The sequence below is a fragment of the Diadema antillarum genome, unplaced genomic scaffold (genome assembly GCF_040938485.1).
Source record: "Diadema antillarum isolate AM-2024a unplaced genomic scaffold, OU_Dant_1.0 seq00000290_RagTag, whole genome shotgun sequence".
In the NCBI taxonomy this organism is placed as follows: domain Eukaryota; kingdom Metazoa; phylum Echinodermata; class Echinoidea; order Diadematoida; family Diadematidae; genus Diadema; species Diadema antillarum.
The window spans coordinates 36,013-57,766 of NW_027271316.1; the positions used below are offsets into that span (position 1 = coordinate 36,013).

Consider the following 21,754-nt stretch of genomic DNA (forward strand, 5'->3'; position numbering starts at 1 on the left):
CTAAAATTCATAGGATAATCACTGTCAGGCAGAACACGCATAAATATGTACACCTGTAGTAAGTTTCAAGATAACTTGAGCCACTTTCGAGATATGGAGGAAAAAGTTAGTTCAGCACTTTCCCTTGATCTTTGACCTTTTGACCTTGAGGCAAAAAAAAAAGAAAAAAAAAGGAGAAAGTTTCCAGAGAATCTCTATTAGGTTATACATGCATACACCAAGTGTAAAAAAAAAATAATCCTGCTGGCATTGCATAAATATGAGGGAAATAGTAAAATTTTGAAGTGTTGCCCTTGGCCTTTGACCCCTGACCTTTGACCCCATGAACCCTAACTTCTCTAGATAATCACTGCCAGTCAGTACATGTATATATACTATGTTCAATAGAGATACCTTGAACAATTTCCATGATACGGAGAAAACAGTGAAGTTTTAATATTTTTACTTGACCTTTTGACCTTTGACCTTATGACCCCAAACTGTCACCAGAGAATCTTAATTGGTTAATACATGTATACACTAAGTTTCAAGAAAATATATTCAGGCATTGCATAGATATACACATATATACACATACATGCCAAGTTTCATTAGGATACCTCAAAAGGTTTTTTAGTTACGCTATCCACAAAATTCATTACGGACGGACAGAAGGACGGACGAAAGGACGGACGGACAACCCAAAAACATAATGCCTCTGGCACCACTTCGTGGCGCAGGCATAAAAACACAAACAAAACAAAACAAATGGATCCAGATCCTAATCCAGCACGCAAAACACATATCAGCAGCTTCTTTTATTACAGCAAAACTATCCTGAAAAATACATGCAAACAAAACAACAAATGCTTGCAAAACATTACCTCCTTGACGATGATAAAAACAATTTGCTCTGGGTATTTCCATCAGATGGTATTTGCGCAATTCATACGACATTCATGATATGGATCACCCATTCAAAGGTGCTGTCATTAGAACGCCCTCTACTTGCTGTCTACCACATAACAATCATGTGTATTTTCGCACTTCAAACCATAATATTTGCTACACGGAAAGTATTCCACCCTATTACAATAAGATTCATTTGTCGCATTTCCAACCACATTCACTATAATGGAAAGCTCAATCAAAAGGGCTGTTGGCAAAGGGTTTATTGCCACTTGGCCTACTATCAGATGGTCCACTTCCAAGTTTGTCTAACACCACTACGGCTAAACTCACTTCATATCAATTTCATCTAATGCCTGTTCTGTCTTCTTCTCACTGGTTGGTTTAAAGCCCAAACAAAGTTCTGGTAGGCCTGCAAAAGTTGTCAAATTTCGCTCCCAAATGTGAACGTATGCTTAGGAAATGTGCAGGATAACGATGTTAGAACAAGATATTCGATGGGTAACGACGAAAATGCGAAATATTAACCAAAAAGGTTCAGTCTCAGAACTTACCCGAACGGGGTCAGGCTAAACTCGGACTCGGGGATAACTCGGCTTCGCTTTGACTGCGGGATGAGTTGTAATGGTTGTCCCTCTGATTGTACAGTGTTGTCCTATGGGAGCGGCCTGTATAAACTAGCGCTTCGTGTTCTGGCTACTCGCAGTTATGGTCCGCGCATCAAAAACCTCTTTTGCGCGCATGCAAACTTAGTGTGCGCCTATCAAGCACCTCTAAAACAATCAAAGGCGCTTGATAAACAACAACAAAAACTCCAAAGATCGCGCGTCTCAGCAACTGAGGACCGCGCGCTGTCATTTTTGTTTTGTTTGTACAGGATTACGTTAGCACGCACTTTCCTGTCCATTCAGTTAGGCCTCATTTGGTATTATGCAGTGGCCAGTAGAATGTGGCGATCACGAACTGCGTGTGAATTGTCTGAAGTAGGGTCGAATTTTTCCCGAGACCGAGTTAGTCTTGAGCCTTCTGGAATAAAAGTCGGTTTTCCTACTATTATTATTTTTCTCAAAATACTCCAAACCGACTCCTCATTCCGGCAAACCGCGTCAGCCAGGTAAGTTTCTTAGTGGACTCTTTCGATATATTGCAAGAAAAAATGAAATGGTGCTAGACGGGTTCTCAAGCACCTACCGAAACTTAGTTTTCACTTTAATGCCCATTTTGGCTACCTATCATTTCATCTAATGACCAGATGGTCTAATTGCAGTTTTGTCTCTGTGGACTTCTTCCCATTTTGTCTAATAAACTGTGGGTATTAGACGAAGTGGGCATAGCCCATCCGGAAGTAGACCAAGTGTTAAATGAGGCTAAATGGCAATTGGAATAAATGGTTTTAATACTAGACGAACTGGTTGTAGTCGAAACAGGACTACAACATGTGGGTTGAGACTATATGGTTATTAGATGAAGTGGGAGTAAACCAAGTGATAGACCACCTTGGCACAGCGCCCTCTACTTACTTTCCCTGGTCAGGCGTCCTGTAGAGCTTGACAGCAACCTGGAGGAGAAGTCGGTAATCAGCCAGCTGTGTCAGGATGAAGACCAGAAGGGATACAGAGCGATACATGTGCCAGGGGAAACTACCAGACCTGTTTGGTGGAAAAAAAACAACAAATCAGTACTCATGACTCAAACCTGGGAGTTATCTGTTTTATAAAATGGATTGAATATTCTTACAATCACGGCTGAACTGCCAGACCTGTACGATATTGAATAATACATTCAAATAACACAAAAGACTCACCGAATGGAGTGGGTCACAAGTAATTGCAAACACAAAGCACCACTTAATTATTTGAAACCACCAGGCATAGCCGAATGGTTTTGGATGATACAGAGATTCTGCATGTACACAATTTCTACAGACCTACTCAAATTTCACGAGAAACCAGATTTGCGAAATTAGAATGAACGTGAAATCACAAGGAATGTTCTTGTCTACACTATATGCATTGAATGCAAGTGGCAGTCTGCAACAATGTCATGCTGCGAAAATGGCTGTTAGCTCCAATTTGCGAAAATTCATCCTGCGGAAATATCTCGCTTTTCACACAGTTTATCTGTAGCTTCTCCTGTGTCTGTCTTGTATGAGTATTCTGCAGTTGCTGCATTGGAGAGGTTCCTGTTATCTCCCTCCCTCCTCCCCGCCCTTCCTGTTCCCTCAGGAAACCTTGAACAACGCCCTCTACCTCGCCCCCACCTACCTGTCTATGTCCTGGATGGGTATCCTCCAGATGCCCTGGAAGAGGTTCCTGTTCTTGTGCTGCTCGTAGAAGAGTCCTGGCGCCACCATGTGGCTCGGCGGCGGCTTCGTCGGGGTCGACGCGCCACCCGCTATCAGGATGTCGCGACTCCACGCGAGATTCTGCAACCACACGGAGGACAATGAGCGGGATGAATAAGAATGGATGGAAGTCAAAATATAACAAAAAGTTTCATTTTGTTGGCTTTGACACTAACTGCTCCCTTCCCTTTCTGTTCTTTCCTTGACATCCCTGTTATAAATGCACTAGCTTCCCCTTACTACAAGGAGATAACTGCAAACCTGTCATAATGAATGTGATCCCACTCACCCCTGCCACATTTTCAACAAACTCATTGAACTCCTTGTGCTTAAGTTGTGGGATCACTGAACTGGAGTCTGTTGTTCTCATTCGCTCTTGTGTTAAAGACTGTGTTTACTTATTGTGATGAGGTTATATTAACCTCCTTTGATGTCACAGCAAGCCGTAAGAATAAATCTCTCGGTACATTCCCTTCTTTGCCTCTCATCTCTAAAATAATATCATGAGTTCACTGAGCAAGAACATTTGAAGAGTTTGTTTGCAAAAACCGATAAGTCCATATTTGCCAAATGGAGATTTTGCGATTAAAGGTCGAGAAAAATACAGAGAATAATAAGAAAATTTTTGCTTCTTTTGACCATAACTTCAAAAGTGTACCTTTATATGCAGTGACCAATATATCATTTAAAAGGTATTATTTTGTACTTTATGACAGAGACCGTACTTCAAAATCTTCAAAAATGGACTTATCGGTTTTTGCGAACAAACTCTTCATTTGCACTGCTTTTGTTAGTTTTTGTGTGCAGTACAATTTCAGAAAAAAAGACTGGAAGGACAAAGTCTATTAAACAAACCTTGTGAGAGGGAGTGTGGGCGTAGATGAAGGCGAGCCGATAGGCAGACTTGTAATGCTGGGGAAAGCGCTGGAGACAGAGCTTCATGGCAGCGACACAAGCATCAATCAGTTTGATGTGCCTCTCTTTCGTCCCTTCCTCTACCTCCTCCTCCTTCTCCTCTTCCTTATCAATCTCCTTTTCCCTCTGACCATCATCTCTTTCCCCTGCCTCACTGCTTTTCTGATCAGATGGCGCACCAGATTTCTCCATCGCCTCCCCGGCTGGACGGCCTTGAGGATCCTTCTCCTTTCCACTGCTTTGCTCTATCTCTACACTTTCCTCTCGATGACTGCTGTCAACTTTGGAATCTCCTGTCTCTACTTCTTCTGCCTTGTCTTTCTCTCCATCCTCCCACCTCTTCTCAACATCCATCATTTCCTCCTGGTCTCCAATCCTCATCTTATTCTTTTCCATTTTATCTTCCGCATCCTTTGACTCTTCTGTCTTCAGTCCTTCTCCAAGCTCACTTGGCTCACTTTCCAATTTATGGTCACTGGCAGATTCTCTGTCTTCGCGAGTCCCACCTTCCTCTTCTTGTTGCTTAGCGACTGCATCTTGCTTCTCTTCTGATGGATGCAAAGCGTCATCTTGATCATCCATAGTCTCAGCTGTCTTTTGAAGGGTCACACTTTTACTCTCTTCCGAAATGGATGATCCTGTGGATTCGATAGCTACCAGCTCTTCACTAGGTGCAGTGCTAGAGTCTGCTGCTTTTGCTGTCTCCGCTTTGTCTTTGTTTGAAACCAGATGGGAGGACACTGTCTCATTTTCACCCTGTTCTTCCTCAACCTCCATCTGAACATCTTCCTCACTCTCACCAACTCCTGTTGCCATGGTTACTTCAGTTCCATCAGCACAGGGTACATCCCCTAGATCCATTTTGCCTTCGTTTTCATCCTTTCTGACTTGGAGGGGTGTGGATGCTCCTGGCTCATCACTGGAAGCAGTGGGGACCACATCCATCCTAGCATCATCCTTTCTGACTTGGAGGGATGTGGATGCTCCTGGCTCATCGCTGGAAGGAGTGGGGACCACATCCATCCTAGCATCATCCTTACTGACTTGGAGGGGTGTGGATGCTCCTGGCTCATCGCTGGAAGCAGTGGGGACCACATCCATCCTTGCATCCTCCTCCTCCTCCACTGGTTTCTCCTCATGAACCTCCTCTTCCTCCTCCTTTGGTTCTCCTTCCCTCCTCTCCTTTGGAATGTTCAGCTCGGTGCTATCCTCATCTTTCTTCTTTGCATCCTTGTCTGTCTCAGCAAGTGTTTTCTCTTCATCTTCGTTCTCCTCTTCACCACTCTTGGCCTGCTCGAGTTCCATCTCCTCCTCTTCCTCCTCTGTTTTGCTTCCATTCTTCACCCGATCCTGCTCCATGCCATCTCCATCAGCCTCTTTCCTTCCCGCTTCATTTAATTCCTCCGATTTGGTGCGGTCAGGTGACACGCACTGCCTCGTATCCAATTCCGAGGACTGTGCAGTTTCCTTAATGACTTCACCTGCTTTTTCTCCATCTTCCCTTAGATTGGCATCCACATCCGTTTCCATGGTGACGCTGGCATTCACTGCTTCATCCGTCATCTCCTCTGTCACTTCAGATGTTAGATTGGTATGCAAACCATCCTCACCGCCCGTGTCTTTTCTATCGCTTGCCTCCTGCCCTTCGTTCCCTCTTTCCTGATCTTGACTCGACTGCTGTACTTCCGGGTCAGGGGTCGTGGCCTGCAACTCTGCCGAATCTGAATTCACCTGCTCGGGGCTAGGCTCAGATACGACGATGGCAGGAATGTCTGCAGTGGGTTTTAACAAAACGAGCATTTTAATCACGCACAAAGATAAGCATGTGGGTTGATATGACACACATTGGCACACAGACAAAAGGCCAAAAGGACAAAATACCCTCACTGATCCATGTATGATGAGAGAGGGACAGAGTAAAAAGACAAAAAACAAACAAACTCAGAACAAAACAAGGAAAAGTAGAAATTACGCGGTGCGTAAAATATGTCCCCGCCGGAAGTAGCATTTAGTATCAAAATGTACTATATAGGTCAAAAGATCAAGGTCAAAGGTCAAAGAAGTCAAAGGTCAAAATTCTGTGTAGAAGTTTTGAAGCCCTCACCTAGTGCCATCACATAAAGCAAACGGAATCAAAATCCGGTTAGAAATGGCGGAGTAGCATTTTGTAGCCAATATACAATATAGGTAAAAAATCAAGGTCAAAGGTCAAAGAAGTCAAAGGTCAAAATTCTATGAAGAAGTTTTGAAGCCCTCACCTAGTGCCATCACATAAAGCAAACGGAATCGAAATCGGGTTAGAAATGCCGAAGGAGTAGCATTTTGTAGCAAAATGTACAATACAGGTCAAAAAATCAAGGTCAAAGGTCAAAGAAGTCAAAGGTCAAAATTCTATGAAGAAGTTTTGAAGCCCTCACCTAGTGCCATCACATAAAGCAAACGGAATCGAAATCGGGTTAGAAATGACGAAGGAGTAGCATTTTGTAGCAAAATGTACAATACAGGTCAAAAAATCAAGGTCAAAGGTCAAAGAAGTCAAAGGTCAAAATTCTGTGTAGAAGTGAAGCCCTCACCTAGTGCCATCACATAAAGCAAACGGAATCGAAATCGGGTTAGAAATGGCGAAGGAGTAGCATTTTGTAGCAAAATGTACAATATAGGTCAAAAAATCAAGGTCAAAGGTCAAAGAAGTCAAGGGTCAAAATTCTGTGTACAAGTTTTGAAGCCCTCACCTAGTGCCATCACATAAAGCAAACGGAATCGAAATCGGGTTAGAAATGGCGAAGGAGTAGCATTTTGTAGCAAAATGTACAATACAGGTCAAAAAATCAAGGTCAAAGGTCAAAGAAGTCAAAGGTCAAAATTCTGTGTAGAAGTGTTGAAGCCCTCACCTAGTGCCATCACATAAAGCAAACGGAATCGAAATCGGGTTAGAAATGGCGAAGGAGTAGCATTTTGTAGCAAAATGTACAATATAGGTCAAAGGTCAAGGTCAAAGGTCACGACTGAAATTCTGTGTAGAAGTTTCAAAGCTCCCATGTAGTGCTATACAAATGATGCACAGGATAGAGTGCGTTAGTACACTAACGCCACGAAATAATCCTGTGCATCATTTGTTTTATAAAATGGGTCGAAAATTCGAAAACTAACATCATTTTTCAGCGTTTTTCACGTACCTTTGTGGGTCAAGACGTCCGAAGATGTTCGTCCCAAACTTTTACGCACGTCGCACTCGCGGAAGTCCCGCACATACAGTATAAGTATAATGGGGGGTTGGGTTTCCGGACACCCGCATGAAAACTTACTTATTTATTTTACATAGAATATGCACCCTTTACCTTAAAGACTTGATATAGACTCCTCATATAGGCCTACTAGACAACATACTCTGAAAACGGCGTGAGAATTAACCTGCTAAATCGTTGGATTTGCTCTTCAAAGTGACTCCATGTACGCGTCCGGTCCCATAACGCTTGGTCTACTGTACTGTACAAAGTGTACATATAGTACGGTACAGTATACGTACGTACGCCACATATGTTATGCACAAGGGAAGACAGGCCGGCCGGCCGGCAGCCCGAACTAGAAGTTGTTTACAGGATTGACAGCGCGTACGCATATGCATGCAATTCATCAAAGGAGCCGCCGCGCGCACAGACGATCGGCAATCTACCATAGGATTACAGGCAGTGCAATTGTACTGAAGTAAAAGGAAGGAGGTGTGTCTCATTTCAGCGCTTCCTATTGGCTACATTCTTGAACCCATTTTATAATATCATATAAAGCAAACAGAATCAAAATTGGCTCATAAATGACAGAGAAGTAGCAAATTGAAGATTTTGATTACACACGGACGCACACACGGACGCACACACGGACACACGGACGGACGGACGGACGGACACACGGACACAAACACGTACGGAGCCCGTTTCATAGTCCCCTGCTCGAACTCGTTCGGCGGGGACAAAAAAAATAGGTTGGTGGATGAAAGAAGATAGAATAGGTTGACAAAACTGCTGTAAATTGAAGAACTTTTTGATGCTATTTTTTCTTTCATTATTAAAGTGATACCTTTTTTGTCTGAAGGCAAACTTTTTTTTTATTGTCTTTTTTCAAAACTCCAAACCAAATTTGGCCAAGTGAACTCCACTAGTGCATTTTCAGAGATATTTGTCAAATTCCTTCATACAATGAATTCATCAATATCAGCAAACACCTGCATCTTACAGAATGCATCACATTAGGAATTTGTTTTAGATGTAAATAAATTAATAAATTTGTGAAATTGAGTAATCAATCAATCCATCAAAATCTTCCCTCCAACTTCCACATGTGTTTACTCAGTGTGTCTGATTAAAAATTGGTCAGAAATGAATGAACCAAACTGATCTAACAAGGGACTGTACAGTCCCGGTTGAGGTGAGGATTCAGCTTGTAACATTTTGTGAGATATTTAGATACCACTCTATGAAAAGCTAAAGAGCGTACAATTCTTAGGGGAATCAAACGTTTATTTGATCAAAATCGGTTTTGAATGACTGAGATATCAAAAAACAATGAAAAACAAAGAGATCCAATAAAAGTCATGGCCTGTCAATTTAATCAGGATGGCTTTTTTGGATATCTCAGCCATTTCAAGGCCAATTTCTTTCAAATAAATGTTGAATCCTTCTTGAAATTACATGCTCTTTCATATTTCATTAGATGTTTCTCATCATCTCACAAAAAATGTTATATACCTGAATCCTCACCTCAACCAGTACTGTATAATCCCTTTAATCCATCAAATCACCTGATGAATCAGTTTGTATCCGTACCTTTGGTTATCTCTCGCTGTTTGTCTGTTTCTGAGTCTGTCTGTATTTTTGTCTCATCATTTTCCTGAGCCTTTCCAAACTGTTCTTTCCCGTCGCTCGTTTGACTCTGCACTGCAGAGACCAAAGCAGAGGAGGCCGCAGCATCCGGGGTGCTCGGAGTCTGCGAAGACGACGTGTCGGGCCGGGTGATCGAGCCTCTCCTCATGCCAGCACTAGAGGGCACTGCACCAGTAGCAGCTTCGACGGCCGACGCTACAGGCCGGCGGACTGGGACAGGGCGGAGAGTGAGAGAGCTGCGAGAGGGAACGGGGAAGGAGGACATGCTCTCGTCGCCAGAGAAAATGTCGCTTTCGGACGCCGTGTCTGCGGAAGAACGACAGAAAGGTAGATTAGTGATCACATGACATCAATCAGGGGGGCGTTTCATCAATGAGTTCATCGGAGGTTTTCACCGACAAATTTGCTATCAGCCAATCAGATGCAAGGATTTCAGTAGCTTTTAACAGTTGTCAGTGTAAATCACCGACAAAAAGTTTCATGAAACGGTCCCCTGGAAACGATGCTTGTTTCCTTGGGGTTCAAAAACTTCTTTTTGTTTGTTTTTTGTTTTGCTTTTGTGTTGTAACCTGCACAGTGGACTCCCATTATGACAAAGTCCTTGGGACCGGCAATTTTCTTTTGTTATATCGAAATTTCGTTATAACCGAACAAATAAAGAATAAAGATACAAAGAGTGGATAATGTTGCAGCCTGAATTTTGACTTCGTTGTAACCATGACGCAAATCTCTCGTTTGAAGAGGCTACACCCCAGTAAATAATGCCAGTGCATATCTTGGCAATCAATGACTTAAAGTCAAAGATATAAAACACCTGTTTCTTGACCCTGGCCTAATCTAAGCATCAGTCATCGCCACAGCGCCACAGGAGGGGGGGGGGGGGCACCGCGAGAGGAGGAGATTGTTTTGGTTTTGGCATGGGCCATGTAGCTCCATGGTGCGTGTGTGTGTGTACGTGTGTGTGCGTGAGTGTAGACATTCAGCGTATGCAGACAGAGCATGCCTGTACTGTAGTGACCGGAACTATTGTCATTCCATTTTGCTCTCCCCTTCTCCCTCCCCCATCTCTCCCCCCTCTCTCTCCCTCTCTCCCCCTCGCTCTCCCTCTCTCTCTCTCTCTCTCTCTCTCTCCCCCTCTCTCTCTTTCTCAATGATCCAGTCAGCAGGCTGATTGTAACCAGGGAGGTAGTCTCACCTCCCCGTTGTAACTCACTGCCAAATAGCACATTGTCAGCACCGGCAAACTGGCAATGCTCTCCTTCTTATTCCTGTATTTTCGTTATTTACGGGTCAATTTTTTTCGTTCGAAATGTAAAATGGATGACCATAGAATTTCTCAATAGAATATAAAATTGAAAACTTTAGAAAGGATAGAGAAAATTGAGTTCACTTTGAATGGTCTGCCACAGGCAGATATCCTTATCATGCTCTTACGTAATACGACAGCTGCTTTCTCAATGATCCAGTCAGCAGGCTGATTGTAACCAGGGAGTAGTCTCACCTCCCCGTTGTAACTCACTGCCAAATAGCACCGGCAAACTGGCAATGCTCTCCTTCTTATTCCTGTATTTTCGTTATTTACGGGTCAATTTTTTTCGTTCGAAATGTAAAATGGATGACCATAGAATTTCTCAATAGAATATAAAATTGAAAACTTTAAAAAGGATAGAAAAAATTGAGTTCACTTTGAATGGTCTGCCACAGGCAGATATCCTTATCATGCTCTTACGTAATACGACAGCTGCTGGAGTCATCAAACCCTGGCTTGGCCTCCAGGTTTGTCACGCCTGAGCAGAAAGCTTATTTGCAATGGACAAGTACTTCGACTCCCAACTCCCAAACGACAAATATACGCACCCCACTTTGGGTATTCCCCAGTTGGGGACTCGCCTCAAACGAGGGATTGACGGCATGCAAATTTTTTTTTTAACTGTGTCCATTACAATGGGAGTGCACTGTACTACATACTTGTATCTATCTTTGTAAATGTATTTACCATCAACTCATTGATATATGGTGCAGAAGAACAACTCTTTGTTGAAAAACATTGATGTTTCAGCACTGGAAAATGCACTGAGCCTAATTATAATTTCTACTTTACAATTTTAAAGGCACTATTTACTATTTGCACATATTTACTACAAGCACATATTTAGTGCTTGAAAATAGTTCTAAGATGTGAGTTAGGATAGAAACAACCAATATAAAATTATTGATCAATATAAACAATATTTTGTAAAATATACACAATGGAAACCAATCAACAAATTCATTTCTAGACTGAAACATCTACATTTATGGTTAATTGAGAAGAATAGTAATATCTCCTTTACATTTCAGGTTTTACTGCAAAATCTTTATATGGTAGGATGTTTTGTGATACAACTGACTTACACATATGCATCAAATGTGATATCTTGAATATTTGAAGGGGTCGGTGCAATATAGTGCTAACCCACACATTTGTCAAAAACTGAGTTACATGCATTTTCATAATCCTTATCCTTCACTCAAACCTCTGTGACAATATCATACTCGAATTCAACCAATAAGATGGCAAAAATTGCATGCACTCATGTTTTATTAATGTACAATGTATGGACTTTCCAAACATTCAACAGCGATTATCTCAAAATGACTATTGTGTGGGTTAGCACTATGTTGCACTGACCCCTTCATTTTACAAATCACTGCTCCCAATGGTAAATGATATCTTTATCCTAAGTTCTTAAAAGATAGAGAAAAAGAAAGGAGAGAGAGAGAATTTCGTACCTGTGGTCATGTCTTCCTGACTGCTGACCCTTGACCTCTGGCGTCTGTGCTTATCACGGAGATAGTCATGGTCCTGGGGAGTGGCTACGTAGACGGGGCTGCCCGATGTCTTGACAATGACCAGTGTAGCTGGGTCCGGCCTGAAAGGACCAGTGCGTGCCTCCTGTTCCGTGTCAGTAGAGCTGGGAATGGGATGCAGACAACACAAACATAAAAGTCTATTTTGTTTTCTTCAGTTATTTTTACAATTTAATGAAATTCTTCCTTCGAGATGTTTTCATTGCAATTGATTGACAAATTGCCCTCGGACATCGACGTAAATAAGCACTGAATTGATCAGGGTTTTAGTAGTAGCCATGATAAAAGAATCATGGGCGTACTTACTCGAGCAGGATTCGAACCTATGACCTCCTGATCACCGGACAGACGTCATCTCCACTTGACCACCGAGCTTTCGCCCGACAGCAAGTGTTGATTCTAATCCTTATAGCATGCAGCGGGTACTGCTTTATTATACAAATTCATGAAATTCTTGCTGTCATTGCCCAATTTCTCTCTGGAACAAACATCCCTTTTCACATTGAATAATATGGTCACAGTGTAGATTGAAATCAATGCTCAAACTCACTCAATTAATGGTACTGTTTTGTCGTTTTTGCTATACAAATATCACAATGTGTGCAATGACATTCTGCCATTTGATTTACACTCTCCTATTCTGTATAAATGTACTTTAAAACATCGATCGAAACATTATATAAACAGTATTCATCATTATCATTATTATCTAACCGACTTGGCAGGGCGCTAGTAAAGTTTTCTTTTTTTTTATAGAGGATCAGCGCACACTCACTGTTCGCTGCTCGGGTCCCGCTTCTTCTCCTCGGCACGGACAAACGGCAGCAGGGCTGCTTCCTGGATCATGCCCTCCAGAGAGGTGTAACTATGACCCTTGACCTTTGACCCCAGCTCTGAACACTGGATGAGCTTAAGGACGGCTGCATGGACTCTGAAATACATCTGAAGTAGATATCAGGAATGAATGGTCAGTGTGTAACAAATTGATGAAAATTCTGAACCAAGGTGAGGATAGCATTGTATGCTCTGCATGTCTTCAATGGCGTTCTAACTTGCAAATGAAAATGAAAATTTGTGAAACTTTTGCATGCACCCACTGGTATACAAGAAAACATATATGAGAAAGAATCTTTCTCAAAATTTTGCTAACAATTTGAAGTGGATTTTGAAAGCCTGATGAAAGTGAACAGGGAAACCAGTGGTATACCATAATTTAATCCATGTCGATATTAATTTTTAAGATCGACTTAATTCTTCATGAACCCTCATCCATCTTTGAAAGTGAGCAAGTGTGCCAGATATCTGGTGCTGTCAACACAAGGGTTGCACTGTATAAGCTGTTATTTTCGCGAGGGTCTAATTTTCACGAATTTTGCGAATCATAGTTGGATCGCGAATTTAACAGCACGCGAAAATGTCACATTGCACTCAGGTAATTGTGCATTTCCGATACCGTTGGTGTCAGTTCGCGAAAACATCATCTCGCGGAAATGTCTCTGACCTCCTCATTCGAAAAAAATATCTGAACGCAAAAATAATAGCTTATACAGTACTCACATAGATGAAGGGACCATGGCTTCAATGATCCATAACAAATAACAGTGACACGTTCTCTTTGTTCCTGTCTTTGACTGAACTCATCAACCCTGATTTGGCAACACACTTCATTTTATAAAGGAGCATGTTTCGAAATTATGCAGTTTGTACATGAAGCAGGGATAAGGTCATGAACCTTGACCTACCTCGAGGGCCTCCAGGGATAAGTCTGGCGGGTTGTGGTAGGGGATCTTCTTGGGGTACCTCGCCTCGTTTTCGTGGAGATGGTGACTGGCCTGGAGCGGGGTGAAGTTGGTGGTAGAGAGTTAAGGTGGAAATACTGCTCTGGGAGATTTGTCGACATTAACCCGTTGAGGATGAGTCCCGAGTATACTCGGGCAAATGTCTATGGGAAATATGTGTTGTATCGAAATCAGCCCGTCCTCAACAGGTTAATATTAGGAAATACGGCACACATGGTCAGAAGAAATGGGAGGGATGGAGTTAGGAGGGGCCTAGGAAGGGTGGGAAGGAGTGCAGGGGATTAAAGAAGGGAATGAGGATAGGAAGGGTTTTAGAAGGCAGGGAAGGGTTGGGCCACAAGAGGTTTAGGAAGGGTGAGAAGGGGGGTGGGGTTTGGAAAAGTTTAGGAAGAGTGGGAAGGGACGGGGTTTGGAGAAGTTTAGGAAGGGAGGGAAGGAACGGGGTTAGAAACGATTTAGGAAGGGGTGGGGTTTGGAGAGGTTTAGGAATAGTGGGAAGGGGCGGGGTTTGGAGAGGTTTAAGAAGAGTGGGAGGGGATGGGGTTTGGAGAGGTTAAGAAAGAGTGTGAAAGGGTGGGATCTGGTGAGGTTTAGGAAGGGATGGAAGGGGGAAGGGATGGAAGGGGTGGGGTTTGGAGAGGTTTAAGAAGAATGGGTGGGGATAATGTTTGGAGAGGTTAAGGAAGGGTGGGAAAGGAACCGGTGGGGTTAGGAGACCAAGACTCACCTGGAGGTAGTGCTTGAGGGATTCCTCCAGTAAGGACCTCTTCTCGGCCACCTTGCCCAGCATGTAGTGGACCAGCCACTCTTCATCACCCTCCCCCTCACACACCAGGGCCTGCTGGAAGCACTGCTCTGCCACCGCCAACATCTCCTTCTGCTTGTCGCCGAGGGCAACCGCATCGTCGGCGCTGATGCCTAGCTGTTCCCGCTGGTAGGCAAGGGTGGCAATGGATGGAGGAAAAGTTCGAGTGTGCATCTCTCTTGAGTGAAACCCTGGGTTACACTTCAAAAATCTAAATCTGACTTTACAGTACTCCTTCCTTTTCCAACTAAGTAGCATCTGCTGCAAAAACCCTGCTATAATAAGGTTGGCTGGACTGCTGAGTTTACCACTTTGTAACTGGTACCTTCATGGAAATGTAGTATCAAAAAAAAAGAGTCCAGTTAAGTACAGTAATGAGAGGACTGCTGAATTCATCCCATTAAGAGCATATGTTCCTCACTGAAAGCAAAATTACAATGAGGTTACCTTTTATAGCAATATCAATCCATCTATCTACCTATTAATCTTTTCATATATCTGGCAATTTATGTTCAGTTTGTACCTATCCATTTATCTTTCTACCTACCTATTTATCTACATGTACCTATCTATCGAAATTCATGTAAAGAACATATCTTTTCAGTTGTCATGGTGACGATGTGACGATGGATGAAAGAAAATGATCAATACCTGTTTTATCTGTCTGGAGGCGTGGGAGTGAAGGATGTACGCCCCTGAGCCGTACTCGATCCAGAGAGAGAAGTTTGTGGGCTCCAGCTCTAGGGCCCGTTTGAAGCAGCGCAGCGCCTGGGCCCCCGGCTTCAGAATGGCCCCCTCAGTTTTGGAATCAGTCTTGAGGTAAGGGAGTTGTCATCATAATAGTGATTGAAGTGAATTCATAACGACAAGATTAATAGTAACTTTCCGTATGCCACGTTGACACGCTGGACGCAGGCGATGTCGTGCCAAGTTCACATATACTTCTCAACCGCACAAACCCGCCCAAACCGATTGATAAATCACCAAAGACCACATTTCATTGAAATTGTTTCTCACGATTCCAATCCTGTCACGTGTAGTTTGCATTTTATGTGATACCTGTCTATCAAGTAGTATTCCCCAATGGATTTGCTCTAAATTCTAAGTTTCTATCACTGTTTTGGGTGCAAAAGTCATGGCTCTGCAATAACGTAGCTACCCATCGCATGAAAGAAACACAATCATTGATTTGTCACACAATAATATATCTAAGCAAAGTTTGGCGGTTTCTCTACAACTTCACCCATTACACGTCCATAGTAAAAGAAATCTATAAAAGTTACATAGATTTGAAAAAATATACTGTTTCCCAAAGCATGAATATGTTGTGTCTCAGAATAATAAACCGTGGCACATGAAGAGTTAAGTGCAGTCTGACATCAGCCATTCAGCCCTGTTGGGAAGGTGGCCATTCAGATGAGCGATACAGCTGGATAAATGCGATATTCTCCAGCATGATGCTTTCTCGGATCTTGTGTTGTGGATTTGAACCAGCCATTGTCAAGTCACTATTATTGACATAGTTACTTGATACTTGCATTTCGTCGCTGGGGCGACAAGACCTTGTATCTACAAAATGTCAAATGTTCAGGAGAGCCAAAAAACATGGCGGCCAAAGCACTGTGGCGAATGGAATAGCGTTTCCTTTGACATGTCTGGGTGGCTTCATTTGGGGGGATATAAGACAGTTAGGATTTGGACAGGACATCACTTAACCCTATTCTAACTGGGGGGGGGGGGGGTCAAATTGACCCCCCCCCCCTCGACGTTTCGCACCACGATTCCGCAACGTGCAAAGATTTTGCCGCGTCGTTTCATGACGTTTTTCATTGAAGTCTCCCGCATATTTTGAGACCAAATTTGCGACGTCCGGGTACTTCGTTCTGATGTTACGTAATGTTTTGCATATGCATGTCAACCCGAAAACGGCTCTAATTCATGATGTTGTGTGCAAATCCAAAGCAAATTGTGTTTTTTTGTTAAATTGACATAAATTCGATTATTTCAACTTAGAATCACTGAAATTGATTAATTCTAATGTAGGTAAGCTTGAAAGAGTGCCTGCAATAAATTTTGGGAAAAGAACAATAGAAAACAAAAAGGTTGAAAAAACAATGAAATACATAAGAAATTAACAAAACAATAAAAAACAAAAGAAATTGATTTTGATTGTGCTATTTTTTTACAAGAAAATTGTTTAATGTGTCTGGAGGAATTCTGACACAAACATTTAGAAATCCTTCAGTCTTTTTAATGGAGTTACAGGGGAGAATATGATTTCATGCATAAATTACCATAATTAATTTACTAAAAATAGAAAATCAACATTTTTGGATTGTATGACTGTGTAATCTTGTAATTGACATCCGGCTCTATGTTCAGGCAAAATTTTGCGGCAATCGCACCATCAGCGGCCGAGATCTGAAGGGGGGGTCAAATTGACCCCCCCCCCCCCCCCCCCCTCAGTAAAAACTTGGTCTCAAATAGCCCAGTTAGAATAGGGTTAACTGACTATTTGACCATAAACCCAAAAAAGGCATTTTCACCAAAATTTGAGATACAAGGTCTTGTCACCCCAGCGATGATCTGCATGTTTTATCATTATTAACATCTTGTGTGTCTTTGTTTTTTTGAGTTTGCTGACTGGCATAGAGAATCCAACCTGGAAGGGTTTTTTTTCTCTTGCCTCTATCTGTGTGTGTGTGTGTGTGTGTGTGTCTGTCTGTCTGTCTGTCTGTCTGTCTGTCTCTCTCTCTCTCTCTCTCTCTTTTCCATATCCCAGATGAGATGATCACACAAGTAATATACTGTTAGACATTTATTTTACGAGGGTTTCAGGGGTGTATCCAGGAATTTTTCTAGGGGGGTCGTAATCAAAATTTTTGGACCTTTGCACCTTTGCGATGGAGCGGAGCGACCGAGCAGGGGGAGGATGTGGGAGGGGGGTGTCCTCCCTCCCACGGTATGGAGTTTTTGAATTTTCTATCTTAAAATGGGGCCATTTGGTGCATACAGAAGTGACTTTTTTGGCATGGCAGTGCAGCTTAGAAATAAAGTACCAGTATGGCATATTAAAACTAAGTTACAAAATTTACGAGGTTTTTGACAATTTGCTGGTACACCACCTGGTCACTTCTTGTTCCTGTTGTATATAGGGTAAAAAGCCCTCGAAAAACAACAATGTCTTTTACAAAAAGTGGACCTTTTGAAAATTTGGGGGGGTCGTATGACCCTCCCGACCTCCCCTTGCATACACCCATGGGTTTAATCATAACAACCAAGATTATGGAAATTCAAGTTTAGGCAGTTTTTTTTCAAAATAATACTATACCATCAGTCAGGATTATGAGACAGTGTGATAAGACCAGCCACAAATTGGTCCCACTCATAGTTTTTACTGTCGGCTACTCACTGAGTTGTTCAGCTTGAGGTCCAAGCGGCCGACTCTAGCCAGAGCCAGTCCTGCCCAGCTGTCCAGGCGGTTGGGGGAGACACACAGGTCATGGAGGTAGAACTTGATTGCTTTCCTGCCACCAGAAAACAGACAAGTCAGCAAATTCATGCAAAACGCCTGCAAAGATCTCCATAATAATATACAAACATGCAAACTTCAACATGACAATATCTCTACCGCGAACAATGACACAACATTTGCTCCTGCGACAATTGCTCTGGTCACGTTCTCTCCCAGGACTTTAATAGAGTTTAGGGTTATGATTGTGATAGGGTTTATTAAAGGACAAGTTCACTTTCACAGACATGTAGGTTGACTGAATGCAGCAATATTAGTAGAACACATCAGTGAAAGTTTGGGGAAAATCCGACAATCTGTTCAGAAGTCATGAATTTTTAAAGTGTCTCCGCAATCACAGCTGGATGAGAAGACTACTACAGTGTACAAATGATGTCAGATGCGTACAACGATATAAGGAAAATAAAAAGAGAAATTCACAAACTTTACTTTCTGAATAAAGTGCACATTTCTTCAACTTGTTACTGATATATGTCAAGGGTAATATCATTCCCTCTGCCTTCTATAAGAGAGAAGTGGAGTGACCATTTGTTATGCAAGAAAATTGAAAATATGTTGAATTTTCTTTATACTTTCTTTACATCTTTATACACATGTGACATCACAAGCTATAGTAGTCTTCTCATCCAGCCATGACTGAGCAGAAACTTTACAAATTCATAACTTTTGAACGGATTGTCCGATTTTCCTCAAACTCTCACTAATGTGTTCTACTAATATTGCTGCATTCACTCATCCATATGTCTATGAAGGTGAACTTGTCCTTTAAGGTAAATATACTACACCACTGAGCCACGGAAGTTCCTGTACCATTATACTAACATGAAAGTTTGCACTGCAGAGCTTACTAACGTCTACAAATTCACAGGTAGTAAGAAAATATCAGCGTAAAGTATGAACTCACCCGAACTCCTTGTTCTTAAAGTAGTAATCTGCCAGAAGGTAGTAGATCTCTTGGATTACAGTGCTGTAGAATGAGAAACACATCAAATTCAGATTTCACCATTAAAGGCACTTGAAGATTAATGTCACACTGTGTTAAAGTTGTTGTTTTTTTTCTTTCAATTGAGCGAAGTTTAAAAGAAGCAGAATGGTTTCTGCTATGTTTCCCAACAGAATTCAGAATTCATTTCATTTTATCTATATTTTATTTTAAACAAACAAAAATACAATGATCAAATGCAGTAAGACATAAAGATACAAATAATTACATAAAATCAATACATGTATTGTAATGAGGGAGAATACTGCACACCTAAGTACAACAAATGTGGAGACTTTTGTAATTTGTAATAAGAATCAGAATTCCTGGAAATGGGGGAGGCTGCTAAAAAGCAGAGCTTGCATTTTGCAGACTCCTCATATTAAAGGGACTGTACAGTACTGGTTGAGGTGGGGATTCATTTTTTGAACATTCCTAAGTGAGATAGTGAAAAGCCTCTTATGAAATATGAAAGAGCATGTAATTTTAAGAAGGATTCAACATTTATTTGATGAAAATTGGTTTTCAAATGGCTGAGATATCAAAAAAAAATGCTAATAATAAAAGGCGACATGCCACAACTTTAGTAGGATCTCTTTGTTTCACGTTGTTTTTGGATATCTCAGCCACTTCAAAACCGATTTTCATTGAATAAACTTTTGATACCCCTTAGAACTGCATGCTCTTTGAGATCTCATAGAGTGGTTTCTGAATATCTCGCAAAACGTTAAAAGCTAAATCCTCACCTCGACCAGAACTATACACACCCTTTAAAGGAATGACTACTACTGAACTCTAACAAACTAGGCAAGTTGCCTAAATTCTAGCTGATGACTCTTCCGGATTTCAATACGGATAAAAAATGAAAGGTCAAATCTGTCTGTATGGGGGTCAAGGACGCGGAAGCAACTTGATCTCACACACCAACGAGATTTCTCTCACAACCTAAATGTTCATAATATAGAGGGCAAACTACAGAGTATACAAGATTACAAGGAGCCACATGTTACCCACATATGTGTAGTACGAGGACTACGCACTCAAGTAATATTTTTGCAGGGAGTATTTGAGCTTTTGAACTTTTAAGCGAGTACAAAAACTCCTTGATTTGGCTGCTCCTCGGTTGCTCGTATGCAAGCATGCTGGCAATGAAGGGTAAACCTTCTGCACTGCGTCCCTCTGCGCAATCACACAGCAATAATACAGGGCGCATAGCTAGCAAGAACTATAGTACCTACTCATTGCATATTAACCTGTTCCTTAATACGGGAAACTGGTATACCAGGTTCCCATGGGAGCAACTGATATACAGGAATCTGGTATACCAGGTTCCCAAGATGAAAACAAGAGTGCTTTACTCACTTTCATGTTTTTTTTTTTTGTGTGTGCGGTTTAATGCCGAGAAAAATGGGTTCGATAAAAAGATAAGAGTTTATTCTATCACCATAAGTTTTCTTTCTGCTGGAAAAATATGTATATTACAGTATAATTTCACTTTTATCTGATTTAGTTTATGCGTGTTCTGCTATAAAACTCATATGAACATGTACATAGTGATCAAAGCTGAGCACAGTAGATTTCTGCGTTCGCTGACCCCAGTCATCCCAATCCCAGGTGCCTAGTTTTGTATAGAACACAAGAGTTCGTGAGCCCATCAGTGCACTGTCTCTTCATACCTTGAGCCCGATTGATATTTCCTTTGTTCGATGCTACAAGTACTTGACCATGGAATGGGGTATACATGTACCGCTTGAATGCTTTCGCACAGGTGGATTACCAACCTGTCCGTTCTCTGTCGACGAGCAAAAAAAGAATCTCGTTTGGGGGCATTTAAGGCACTCAAAGAATTGCGGAAGGAACGGGTTAAAGGGATCATACAGTGTTGGCTGGGACCTAATTTCAGGTTTCTAACATTTTTTGGTGAAATAATGAGAAACCTCTTATGAAACATGGAAGAGCATGTAATTCTATGAGGAATTCAATGTTTATTTGATGAAAATTGGTTTTGAAATGGCTGAGATATCAAAAAAAGAGTGATTCTAATAAAGTGTGGGACCCACACTTTATTACGATCGCTTTGCTTTACTTTGTTTTTGGATGTTTCTGTCATTCCAAACCCGATTTTCATCAAATAAACTTTGAATTCCTCTTAAAATGGTATGCTCTGTACTATATAATAAGTGTTTTCTTGGTATCTCGCAAAAAGTTAAAAGCCCAATTCTCATCTCCACCAATACTGTACTATCCCTTTGAGCTCTTTGGTCTACACTCACTTTGGGACTGTGTAGTCGTCGGGGAGGGCTGGGGTCTTGTCGCTGCTGCCGTCAATGTAGGCCTGCAGACACTCGAGGGCGCTGGTCGGCTTGGCGTCTGCCGGGATGACACGGCTGATCTTGAGGAGTAGTCCCTCCAGCTCGCTGGACATTGAGCTGGTCTTGTAGCTATCAAACTCGGGAAAGACCTTCGGCTTGAAGTAGTCGAAGATGTAACAGCAGTTTGACCATTCCAGAGGTACCTGATGAAAGACAAAACGCAGCGCATGAAAAGAGACATGGATTTAAATATCTGCAAAAATAACAGGACAGAACTCTCATGGTCAGACATCTGGGTACTGTACAAGTTGATATTTTTGTGTGAGTACTTTTTTTGTGCTTTGCCAGGTAAGATGGGTTTTGCATGTTTTTATTTTCCTGGATTACTACGAAAATTTAATAATCTGTTACTTGTGTCATTCTCAAACTTTCCTGTAAGTTTCATCCAAA

The 21,754-nt window shown here is 41.8% G+C and overlaps 1 protein-coding gene across 1 annotated transcript in view; it reads right to left on the bottom strand.

Annotated features, from left to right (window-relative positions):
- LOC139730078 (uncharacterized) overlaps window positions 1–21,754 on the bottom strand; it is a 69,270-nt gene that overhangs the window by 5,479 nt on the left and 42,037 nt on the right. Inside the window, exons 30-41 of the mRNA XM_071640986.1 lie at window positions 21,266–21,507; window positions 18,915–18,977; window positions 17,891–18,005; window positions 15,130–15,291; window positions 14,401–14,604; window positions 13,617–13,706; window positions 12,650–12,816; window positions 11,797–11,978; window positions 8,968–9,330; window positions 4,088–5,919; window positions 3,153–3,313; window positions 2,409–2,537 (exon numbers count right to left, since the gene is read on the bottom strand). Coding sequence (XP_071497087.1) covers window positions 2,409–2,537; window positions 3,153–3,313; window positions 4,088–5,919; window positions 8,968–9,330; window positions 11,797–11,978; window positions 12,650–12,816; window positions 13,617–13,706; window positions 14,401–14,604; window positions 15,130–15,291; window positions 17,891–18,005; window positions 18,915–18,977; window positions 21,266–21,507 — 3,710 coding nt within the window. The remainder of the gene's footprint in view (window positions 1–2,408; window positions 2,538–3,152; window positions 3,314–4,087; window positions 5,920–8,967; window positions 9,331–11,796; window positions 11,979–12,649; window positions 12,817–13,616; window positions 13,707–14,400; window positions 14,605–15,129; window positions 15,292–17,890; window positions 18,006–18,914; window positions 18,978–21,265; window positions 21,508–21,754) is intronic.